The following is an 11,801-nucleotide window of genomic DNA, read 5'->3' as shown; positions in this document are numbered from 1 at the left end:
GCTAGCATGAGTTTTGTTTTTTTACTGCTTCCGAGCAGGTGCTTGTCGTCGAGCTGAAAAGTCCGATGATTGGCAACTTAGGGGCTTTAGCAAAAATAATTAAGACTGTATTTTATACTTTCTCCGTTTCAAAATAAGTGTTTTAACTTTATACTAACTTTAGTACATAATTATACTAAGCTTGAGACATTTATTTTGGAACGGAGGAAGTATTTTTTTGGTTTCTTTTGTTTCTCGCTCGTTTTCCTGAACATGCTTGAGATAGAGCGTGATGTACTAAAACTGCTGGTTTCATTTTTTAATGGAACTGGGGGCATGAGCTCGCCTGATGATTAAAAAAAAAAAGTAGTGCGTTTTCTCCGGTCGTACACGTAAATAAAGGAAGACGTAATACAAGTAGGAAGGCAGCACATCTTTGGCAGTCCATCTGAGTGAGTCAGGAGAAGCTTCTTGTCAGTTTCGGAGTTACTAGCAGTAGAGTTTACAGATCATCATTTTTCCGGGCATCGTTCGTTCGATCCTCTCTCGATCCACCCCCTCATCCATCCATTTCGGCCATGGCCTCCAACGCCAACGGGCGCAGCACGGTGAGTTCTTCCTGATTGCATCGACGAGATTTCTCGCGTCTCGACTCAATCTCCTCACACCGCAAGGAATCTCACTCAAGCTGCCTGGAATTTTGCCCTTGTGATGATGGGTACAGATGGTAGGGGAGATGGAGAGCAGCTTGGAGCGGGTGAGGCGGCAGCTCTCCTCCACCTCCACCCGCCACATCCTCCAGGGCCCTCTCTTGAAGCGATCCGACACAGTAATCCCCCCCCCCCCCCCCCCCCCCTCACACTTTAGTTACTTGGATGATTCTGGTTCTGCTCTTAAATCCATACCTGACAAGTCCAGCCGTTCAAACTTCTAAATCGATCAACATGATGGTGTCGAGTGTTGATGGCAAGGCCCAAGTGTGCTTGTTCTACTTTGTGCTTGTAGCTCGTCGATATTATGCTTTGAACTAGAAAATTTGTGTCTCAAGCATGAAAACAGCTTTTCTATAGCTGTAGTAAGTAGCAATAGGTGAACTTTTGCAAATTCTCATTCAAGGGAAGGAGCATACCTCTGGTATTTAATTCAGTTACCACTAAGTTGGATGTAGGGCTGTCTACTGTGCAACCCTGCTGTTTGATGCAAAAGTTAATGTTCGTTCCCTTTATGGTTTGTTATCACATTTTCTTGAATTTAAGACTTTTGAGTTACTTAGTCATCTCCATTATTCTATTCTGCCTTTGCAGTTATAATAACAATAATGGTACACATCAAATTGATATTATATTCCAGCACATCCGTCTTATTCGTTTCTGATAAATTTTACTTCAATTGACAGCTAAGAAAAATGGAATGAGCGGTGGGTTATACTTGATCCAGCAACTGGAAAGATGGAATACAAGTATGCAAGTTACACACCCCTTTTCTTTTAAACCAGAAGAAGATTTGAAGAAGAGAATGCTAGCTCTCATAATTTAACTAATGATTTAGGGTTCGTAGAAGTGACACAACTGTGAGGGGAATAATTGTGTTCGATTCAACAAGCACCGTGACTTTGTCACCTACCAACTTTCAGTATGATCTCTGCTTCATTGCTAGTATTTCATTATTATTTTCAGACTTGTGATAGTAAAAGCACTAAATGACCTCATGTTTTATTTGATGCAGTGGAGTGCCAAAATATGAAGGATGTTGTGTCTGTATCCTTATGGAGTAGCTCTAGGTTATTTTATTCGCTTTATTATCATACTAGCAAAAGGGCCCGTGCGTTGCAACGGGAGAAAAGAATACCACATGCTCTTAATTTATAAAAAATGATCTATAATCTGAGAATTTGTAGTTACGGTGTTATGACCGGTACAACGTACCAACGGAGGAGGCCCAATGGGCAGGGTTAATTACGGGCTTAGCCCAAGTTATCTTACCTATCTTAGAGTTCAAGTTATATTAGAGTCCAAGTTAGAGTCCAAGTTATCTAGGGTTTAGTGGAGGCTGTCCTCCTATATAAACACATGTACCCCTTCGATATTAAGCAGACAATAAACAATATATTCTGTTGTCGTCTCCCTCAGGAGACGAGAGCCCCAAACCCTAGCCGCCTCTCTCTCTCTCTCACACACCGCGTCGGCGCCCAACCGCCGGCGCTGGCGTCCCCAACCTCGCAGCCCGCACTTCCACCCCTACAACCTACGTCCGAGACCTGGTAGAGCCCTAGCCTCTACCAATTTGGTATCAGGTAGCTTGGGTTCGATGAGTTTGTCAGACCTTCCCACCACCACCGCCTTCCCCGCCACCTCGCAGCAGCCGCCGCCGCCGCACCACTCGCCGCCGCCGGCCACCTCAGGTCCGGCCGCCTCCGATCCCGCGGCCCTGGCGGCCGAACCCGTCCCCGTCCTCTCCCCGGCGGAGATGTCCTCGGCGATCCGCGACCTCAACCTGGCGGTCTCGAACCTCCGGACTTTCCTCCAGGCTCCGTACGCAACCCCGCCACCACCGCCTCCGCCGGCGGCGCCCTTCGCGCCACCGCCCCCGGCCACCGTCGCGCCCCAGGGCCTGCCGATCACCCAGGTCCGGTGGCCGCCGTCGCCGTCCCCGCTACCGACGTGGATTGACATGCCGACCTACACGACGGCGCCACTACAGCCGACGGTGTTGCAGCCACCCGCCCCCACCTTCGGGGGGTTCGGCGGGTACACTGATCCGTACGCCGGGAGCTCCGTGGTGCCGCAGTACTCTCCTTCCGCCGCGTTGGGTCGTCACGAGGGCACCTACGCGGCCTCGCCACACGTGCAGCAGCCACCCCGCTTCACCAAGCTGGAGTTCGCCACCTACGACGGCACCGTCGACCCCCTGAACTGGCTCAATCAGTGTGACCAGTTTTTCAGGGGGCAGCGGACCATGGCGTCCGACCGCACGTGGATCGCCTCCTACCACCTCCGTGGCGCCGCCCAGACTTGGTACTACGCCCTCGAGCAGGACGAGGGCGGGATGCCTCCGTGGGAGCGCTTTCGCGACCCGTGTCTCCTCCGGTTCGGCCCCCCATACGTGGGAGCCGCTTGGCCGAGCTCGGCCGCCTTCCCTTCACCACCTTGGTGCAGGACTTCGCCGACCGCTTCCAGACGTTGGCCTGCCATGCGCCTGACGTCACGGCTCGCCAACGCGCCGAGCTCTTCGTCGGCGGCCTTCCCGACCACATCCGCATCGACGTCGAGATGCGCGACCCCCAGGACCTGCAGAGGGCCATGTATTACGCACGCGCGTACGAGCAAAGCGCCAACGCCCTGCAGCAGGCGTTCCCGGGCCGCGGCACGCGTCCCTCGACCCGCCCCGCCCCGGCGGCCGCCACCCCGACACGCCCCGCCCTGCCGGCCGCTACTGCGGCTGCCCCTGCGCCGACACGCACCTTCCGGCGCTTGACGTCGGCCGAGCAGCTCGAGCGGCGCCGCAAGGGCCTGTGCTTCAACTGCGACGAGCCGTATGCGCCGGGTCATACGTGCGCCCGCCTGTTCTACTTGGAGACCGTCGACGACGCGGAGGTGGAGGCCCTCACCGCGGAGCTCGACGCCACCACACTCTCCGAGGCCGGCGTCATGACCTACGGGCCGGTCGACGCGACCGCCTTCGTCGTCTCCCTTCATGCCATGGCTGGCATCAAGACGGCAAAGACGATGTTGCTTCCGGTGACGATCAACGGGGAGCGTCTCACCGTGCTCGTGGACACGGGTTCGACGCACAACTTCCTGTCCGGGGACGCCATGCGCCGCCTCGCACTCCAACCGGCGGGCTCGGAGAAGTTCAGCGTCACCGTCGCCAACGGGGACCGCCTTGCTTGCCAGGGGGTGGCGCGGCAGGTTCCCGTCCTCATCGGCGACGAGCCGTTCTCCATCGACTGCGTCGGCATCGACCTGGGCTGCTACGACTTCATCCTCGGCATCGACTTCCTGTCCACTCTCGGCCCCATCCTTTGGGACCTCGATGTGCTGTCCCTCATCTTCTGGCGCGAGGGCGGCCGTCACGTTCAGTGGACAGGCATCGGCGGCTCCGGCGCCGTGACTCCACAGCTCCAGTTGATGGCGGCCGCACTGGACGAGGCGCATCCCCTCTTGGCCGACCTCCTGCAGCAGCACAACGACATCTTCGACGAGCCACACGGCCTCCCTCCCGCGCGGCCCTGTGACCACCGCATCCACCTGCTGCCGGACACGGCACCTGTAGCCGTGCGTCCGTACCGGTACCCTCAGCTGCAGAAAGATGAGCTCGAGCATCAGGTGGCGGTCATGCTCGCGCAGGGCATCATCCGGATTTCGACATCGCCGTTCTCCGCCCCTGTGCTCCTTGTGCGCAAGCCCGACGGCACATGGGGCTTCTGCATCGACTACCGCGCCCTCAACGCTCTGACGTCCAAGAATAAGTTCCCCATCCCCGTCGTGGATGAGCTCTTGGACGAGCTACACGGAGCGCGCTTCTTCACCAAGCTCGACCTTCGCTCGGGCTACCATCAGGTGCGCATGCACCTTGACGACATCGAGAAGACGACGTTTCGCACTCACCATGGCCACTTCGAGTTCCTGGTGATGCCGTTCGGCCTATCCAACGCGCCGGCGACCTTCCAGGCCCTGATGAACGACGTGCTCAGCCCATACTTGCGCAGCTTTGTGCTTGTTTTCTTTGATGACATTCTCATCTACAGTGCATCTTGGGCGGAGCACCTACAACACGTGGCCATCATCTTCAACGAGCTTCGAGCGCATCGTCTTCACCTCAAGCGCTCGAAATGCTCGTTCGGCACGACCTCCGTCGCGTACCTGGGGCACGTCATCTCGGCGGACGGGGTAGCGATGGACGCGGACAAGGTCGCCGCCGTCGCCGCGTGGCCGATCCCGCGGTCACCCCGGGCGCTCCGCGGCTTCTTGGGCCTCGCCGGGCTACTGCCGGAAGTACATCCGGGACTTCGGCCTCATCGCCGCGCCACTGACGCGTCTCCTTCGACGCGACGCCTTCTCCTGGGACGAGGAGGCGACTACGGCATTCGAGGCTCTCCAGCGGGCGCTCACGACGGGACCCGTCCTCCAGATGCCGGACTTTGATATGCCGTTCATGGTGGACTGCGACGCCTCTGGCATCGGCTTCGGCGCCGTCCTCCACCAGGGCGAGGGACCGCTCGCCTTCTTCAGCCGCCCCTTCGCCGCTCGCCATCACAAGCTCGCGGCCTACGAGCGCGAGCTTATTGGGCTGGTTCAGGCGGTGCGCCACTGGCGGCCTTATCTCTGGGGCCGGTCATTCCGTGTGCGCACGGACCACTACAGCCTGAAGTTCTTGCTGGACCAGCGCCTCTCCACAGTTCCGCAACACCAGTGGATCAGCAAGCTCTTTGGCTTCGACTTCACCGTTGAGTACCGCCCCGGCCGTCTCAACACGGTCGCCGATGCCTTGTCCCGCCGCGACACTGAGGATGTCGCGGACGACGTTGCCATGGCTGGCACTATCATGTGCATTCGCTCCGGGCCATCTTTCGCCTTCATCGACGACATTCGCCGGGCAACTTCGACGGCCGTGGACGCCCAGGGCCTGCGCCAGCGCCTTGACGCCGGCGAGCTGGACACGCCCTGGCGCTTGGACGAGGGGCTGCTCCTACATGGCCGCCGCATCTTCGTGCCCGACCATGGCGACCTGCGCCACCAGGTCCTGACCTTGGCGCACTCTGCAGGGCACGAGGGCGTGCAGAAGACTCTCCATCGTCTCCGTGCTGATTTTTACATCCCCGGTGATGGCACGATGGTCCGCGACTGGGTGCGGTCGTGCGTGACGTGCCAGCGGAACAAGACGGAGACACTACGACCCGCGGGTCTATTGCAGCCGCCGGACGTACCCTCCCAGGTGTGGGCGGATATTTCCATGGACTTCATCGAGGGCCTTCCCAAGGTGGGCGGCAAGTCCGTCATCCTCACGGTGGTTGACCGCTTCTCCAAGTACGCGCACTTCATCGCCCTGGGTCATCCATATACAGCCGCCTCCGTGGCGCGGGCCTTCTTCGACGGCATCGTCCGCCTCCACGGTTTTCCGTCGTCCATCGTCAGCGATCGTGATCCCGTGTTCACGGGACATGTCTGGCGGGATCTCTTTCGACTGGCGGGCGTGAAGCTCCGCATGAGCACGGCGTTCCACCCTCAGACAGACGGCCAATCCGAGGTGGTCAACAAGGTGATCGCCATGTACCTGCGCTGTGTTACTGGTGATCGTCCACGAGCTTGGGTGGACTGGTTGGCGTGGGCGGAGTACTGCTACAACACCTCCTATCACTCCGCCCTGCGCACCACGCCTTTCGAGGTGGTCTACGGGCGCCCACCTCCGGCGATGCTCCCTTACGAGCCTGGGACGGCTCGGTCCGAGACGGCGGGCGACTTACTCCGCACCCGCGACGACATTCTGGCTGAGGCACGCCAGCGTCTTCTCCAAGCACAGCAGCTGGCTCGGAAGTACTACGATGCTCATCATCGCGAGGCGGAGTTCGCGGTGGGCGATTGGGTGTGGCTGCGCCTCCTCCACAGGACCACGCAGTCTCTGGACCCGCGCTCCAAGCGCAAATTGGGACCTCGCTACGCCGGTCCCTTTCGTGTGCTGGAGCGTGTCGGCACACTCGCATACCGCTTGGAGCTGCCAGCTGGTTCTTGCCTCCACGACGTCTTCCATGTCGGCTTAATGAAGGCCTACCGCGGGGACCCTCCTGCAGCGACGCCGGCCCTTCCTCCTACTTCGGATGGCCGCCTCCTTCCAGCTTCCGCACAAGTGGCGAAGGTGCTGCAGGCGCAGTAGCGTCGCGGCGTCTGGCATGTCTTGGTACAGTGGACCGGCCTGCCAGAGGAGGAAGCGACTTGGGAGAAGCTCGACGATTTCCGCCAGCAGTTTCCAGATGTTCAGCTCGAGGACGAGCTGTTTGAGAAGGCGGGGAGAGATGTTATGACCGGTACAACGTACCAACGGAGGAGGCCCAATGGGCAGGGTTAATTACGGGCTTAGCCCAAGTTATCTTACCTATCTTAGAGTCCAAGTTATATTAGAGTCCAAGTTAGAGTCCAAGTTATCTAGGGTTTAGTGGAGGCTGTCCTCCTATATAAACACATGTACCCCTTCGATATTAAGCAGACAATAAACAGTATATTCTGTTGTCGTCTCCCTCAGGAAACGAGAGCCCCAAACCCTAGCCGCCTCTCTCTCTCTCTCACACACCGCGACGGCGCCCAACCGCAGGCGCCGGCGTCCCCAACCTCGCAGCCCGCACTTCCACCCCTACAACCTACGCCCGAGACCTGGTAGAACCCTAGCCTCTACCATACGGCACAAACAAAGATGGTCTTACCCTACAAATGTGCAGTTCAAGATTCCACATGTCTTCTATTTCAACACGGCTTGTATGTATATTTAACACGTACAAAGAAACGGGCAAGTGACCTTCAATTTCATCTCCAATCCTGATTTTGTTGAGATGTTCATCCTCAATCCGGATCAATACCGGTATGAAAGAAAGATGAATAATGCATTATTTATTAAGATTGTATCCTAGATAGTCTTTTTTTTTTAAATTTAACAGGTAAAATAACATCATATGCAGATTCTACATATTTTTCTAATCAAATTTCATATATAACATGTTAAATTTGGAGTTACGGTTTAGAAGATATGAGTATTTTAAAAAACATTTAATATGTACTACGGGTTAAATGTCAGAAACATCAGGGTTTTTTCTATAAACTAGCATGACGGACTAAGAATACCTATTTCCTTTATTAGTAGGTATAGATATAGATATAGATAGATATGGGCTCAATCATTTTGTTTTGTTAATTGACTAGTGTTATAGATATTGGGACTCCACAGAAAAAGGAGTACTTTCTTTGTGCAGAAACACCCAGCGCTGCAAGAGCATGGGTATCTACTTTACAGTAAGCTTGTGTTCTGTGGCCTGTCAGTGCACTTGATTTGACCGCTATTCATGGGAAACCAATAGAGGCTTTTATATAGATTAAATGGATACTGGAAGTACCATCATATTCTTTTCTATTCCCTCCGTCCCGAATTAGTTGACTCAGATTTTTCTAGACACGGAGACACATTTTAGTGTTAGATACATCCGTATCTAGACAAATCTAAGGCAACTAATTAGGGATGGAGATAGTATGATCTATTTTGAAACAAAGTGACGATTGATATATTCTTGTAATTAGCATTGTTGAGAGAACCCATGCTCCTTTTTTTACATAAACCCATATTAGTAAACACCTTTGCTTCTGTGGTTTACTGCATTTAATTTATCACTGACATAACACCTTCCCAGTCTGGAATATGAGGTTTGTAACTTTAGAAGAACCCTAAAATGCATGTAGGCATTTATACATGGGCCATGTGGCTCCATGCACTATTATCGCCATCAATTAACACGACTCTCCCATGTTATTACTCTTAGAATTTCTCTGTACAAATTTCGAGCCACTTGGAGTGTTAAGTATTTGAGATATATTGAATGGCATGTACCCTTATTTACATGTTGTTCTCTATAAATTTGGTCTTCTCCTGAAACATCTCATGCTTGCATTAGTTCAGTTTGTTATTTGCTTACTAATCTAGACATGTGCTTAAGAAAAAGCACCAATATGTAATTCTTTCCTCAAATGGCTTGATGTTTGCTTTTGCCTTGTTGGGAGGCACCCTCTTTAAACGATTTGACCCTTTGCTCCCAAAGAACTGAGCTGTACCCTTTGTTTCAAAACAATAATTGCTTCTGGCAATATGTGCCCACCTGTCCAAGATTAGGAGCAAACTTGTGAAATATCTACTGCATAATTATAATTATTAAATATGCTAACTTGTGAAATATCTGCAGCATAACTATGTAAGTAAGCTAGCATGCTATAATCTGGCTAAAGGCTTGCATTTGGTGCTTTCTGCTATTCTTTTGGCCTTTTGTTTATTGGAGTTTTTTTACTCACTGTCCGTGGGGCTTCAGTTACGACCCTTGAAACCTGATAGTAGTTTTTATCTACCTACAGTGCAACTCAGTTGGTCCTACAGGCTCATAAACAGGCGGTTGATTCATTGGGTGGAAATGGTTCTTCAAAATTAGGAACAGTTGCTACTGTTGTGGCCGTGGCCAATGCAACTGCGATCGAAGCATCCAAAGAGGTAGAAGCAGCGATGAAGATCTCCCTGCGGGCAGCTTTAGGCTCAACTACAAATAAACTTAGTAAAGGTCAATTAGATGATCTCACAATCATGATGGTATGCTGTTCTTCAAACTACCAACGGAGGATCACCTAAATTAAAGTTTTGTCATTTAGTTGCATAAGAAACTTATTGATGAATACAGGACCTCTTTTGTAACAATTGATCTGACACCCAGCTGTCTTCTTTAAACAAAATACGAAAATATTCCTGCTGTAGTCAGTTGATCTGCTATTCACTTGCTAAACTATGTTCCTAAAACAAGTGACTGATTAATTCAATAATTTATCAGACCAGTTGACTACTATAAGACCCGAGTTTCTGACAACAAAATTTCTGATAAATTGAATCTTCACTTTGAAACTTGAAACCCATTATATTATTGGTAAGGCAGGTGAACATGCTTCAGCGTGTTTCACTGAACAACTGTTGAGAAGTAACTAGCAATCATATGATGTGAAAGTTGGCAATATCCCTGGAAGTCCATGCCAGAGCATTTGCTTCTCATACCATGGATAAACTTTTAATATTTTTTGTGCTGTCTTGTATGGTACTAGTTCTTGATCGTCTAAAATGTATATTTTTCTTTTGGATACTAAAGTTTTTTCCTTCCCTTTATTTGGATGTGCTACACATTGCTACGACAGGAGACCCTTCGAGTTAAAGATGATGAACTGCACCAGCTATTGCAGGATATCCGTGCACGTGATTCCACCATCAGGGAGATTACAGATAAATTACAGGAGACTGCTGAGGCAGCTGAAACTGCTGCATCTGCTGCTCATGCAATTGATGAAGCAAGAAGATTCTTATCTTCAGAACTTGAATGCCTGAAACAAGATCAGGAAAATCAAGTTGAATTGTCCTTGCTTAGGGTAACAACCACTTTGTGGATCTCTAGTAGATATTTTTTTCCATACTGTTACCCCCCTACAGACCAAATTTTGTTTTTATGATTTACGTTTTACGCGCCTGATGAGCACAGTTCATGTTAAGTATATCAACTGACACATTTGTATTTTTAGTTTGAACTGGCTTTTATGTTAACAGCTAAGGGAATCGGAAGAAAAGGCAAAGCTTCTAGCTGAAGAAAGAGAGCATTTACTCAAGGAAAGAGATTCTGCTCTTCAAGAAGCTCAGATGTGGCGCTTTGAACTTGGAAAAGCTAGAGGAAATGCTGTCATTTTAGAAGCAGCTGTCGTGAGAGCTGAAGAGAAAGCTAGGGTTTCAGCAGCCGATGCTGACATGCGAATAAAGGAAGCTGTGAGTAAGCTCGACTCTGCTGCGAAAGAAAAGCAAGAACTCTTAGCTCTGGTGGATGCTCTACAATCGCAAATACAAAGGTTCCGAGTACCTCATATGCTATTAAATCTCCCTTGCTTCTGGCTGGCACAAAGCATTGTAAATTAGATTTTCTAAAACAAAGTTGATGGATAATTTGGATATCTGTTCTTTGCAGGCAAGAGGCTAGCACAAAACTAATCTGTGAAGAAAGGTCAGAGCTATGCTCTAGTTCAAAGCACATGGACATGGACAACGATAACGTGGATAAGGCTTGTTTAAGCGATACAGACCTGATACCCGTTGCGGAGAACATAGTTGAGTTGGATGACGAGGGAGTGGATATTCGTACGATCGGGGACACGGAGTGGGAAAATCCTCATTCCTCTGAAGTATCTGATGTAAGGGAGGTGAGCACAGAAGCTGAAGAAAACAGTTTGGATATTCCTGTTGATAGCCAGCCAGTTGCTGAGGATACTTTCCAAGGCTAGGCTGGGCCTTTTGCCGTTCTTGTACACCATGACTACTTGTAAAAGTTTTTCCTCTCGGTTCACGTCGAACATTCTTATAATCTTATTCTGTTTTTGCATTGACCCAGAGTTCCGTCACAGGTTTTGTTGGTCATCTGTAAACCTGAGTGAAACAAAAAATAGTTGGATTGTGTTCATCAAGTGTACCATTGGCGATCATGTTGAACAGTTTGTGACTTTGCACGTACTGTTGTAAGGTTTGTCCGTTGCTCTTGCATAACCTAGTATTTTGAAATGCACAAAGGTCTTGCTGTCCATTAATTTTTTTTTTTCGTAAGATAAAAAAAGAAGACTAGGTATATGATCGACTTGCCAATGACTTGTTCATTCAACCTTCTGGAAGCATATTGTTGCGCCCAAAAGGCTCACAAGGCCAACAATCAAGCATACCAAGCAAAGTATCATACGGCGCGCAGGCCGAGAGAAATGAAGCAAATAGAAGCGCAGGCCAACAACCTACCCCTAAGGCACTGGAAAGCAATAACTCAAGCACGTCTGCTATCATTAGGTTGAGACAAGGAGGAAGCAGACGACCGTACTTTGCCAATAATCACCCGTCGGCAGGTCTAGTCAATAATCTTCACTCCCCTAAAAAAGATAGACATTTTGTGTAGAAAATCAACAGGTTTGTTAGGGAACACGTGTTCAACCATGAACTTGTTCTTAGTCGTCCATAAGGCCCAACATAGCCCAACATAACGCCCCAAAGCCCACCCAACAGCCCGTCGGACCAGCCTG

General features: G+C 51.0%; 1 protein-coding gene across 4 annotated transcripts; it reads left to right on the top strand.

Moving 5' to 3' along the window:
* The first annotated feature begins 417 nt into the window (after window positions 1-417).
* On the top strand, window positions 418-11,246 carry LOC123426292 (switch-associated protein 70-like). Of its 4 annotated transcripts, none has more exons than XM_045110101.1 (10): window positions 418-587; window positions 704-812; window positions 1,381-1,438; window positions 1,528-1,611; window positions 1,705-1,736; window positions 7,895-7,976; window positions 9,081-9,309; window positions 9,900-10,127; window positions 10,303-10,595; window positions 10,712-11,246. In XM_045110101.1, the coding sequence occupies exons 1-10, from the start codon at window positions 558-560 to the stop codon at window positions 11,022-11,024; spliced, it is 1,458 nt and encodes a 485-aa protein (XP_044966036.1). In that variant the 5' UTR covers window positions 418-557; the 3' UTR covers window positions 11,025-11,246. The 4 variants fall into 4 exon arrangements, with proteins under 4 accessions (XP_044966036.1, XP_044966035.1, XP_044966034.1 ...); XM_045110100.1 differs by having other exon boundaries at window positions 419-587; window positions 704-808; window positions 1,376-1,438; window positions 9,081-9,213; XM_045110099.1 differs by having other exon boundaries at window positions 419-587; window positions 704-808; window positions 1,376-1,438; window positions 9,945-10,127.
* Window positions 11,247-11,801: the final 555 nt, after the last annotated feature.

This window comes from Hordeum vulgare, chromosome 2H, assembly GCF_904849725.1.
Source record: "Hordeum vulgare subsp. vulgare chromosome 2H, MorexV3_pseudomolecules_assembly, whole genome shotgun sequence".
NCBI classification, from domain to species: Eukaryota; Viridiplantae; Streptophyta; class Magnoliopsida; order Poales; family Poaceae; genus Hordeum; species Hordeum vulgare.
This window is presented reverse-complemented; position numbering and strand designations above follow the sequence as displayed.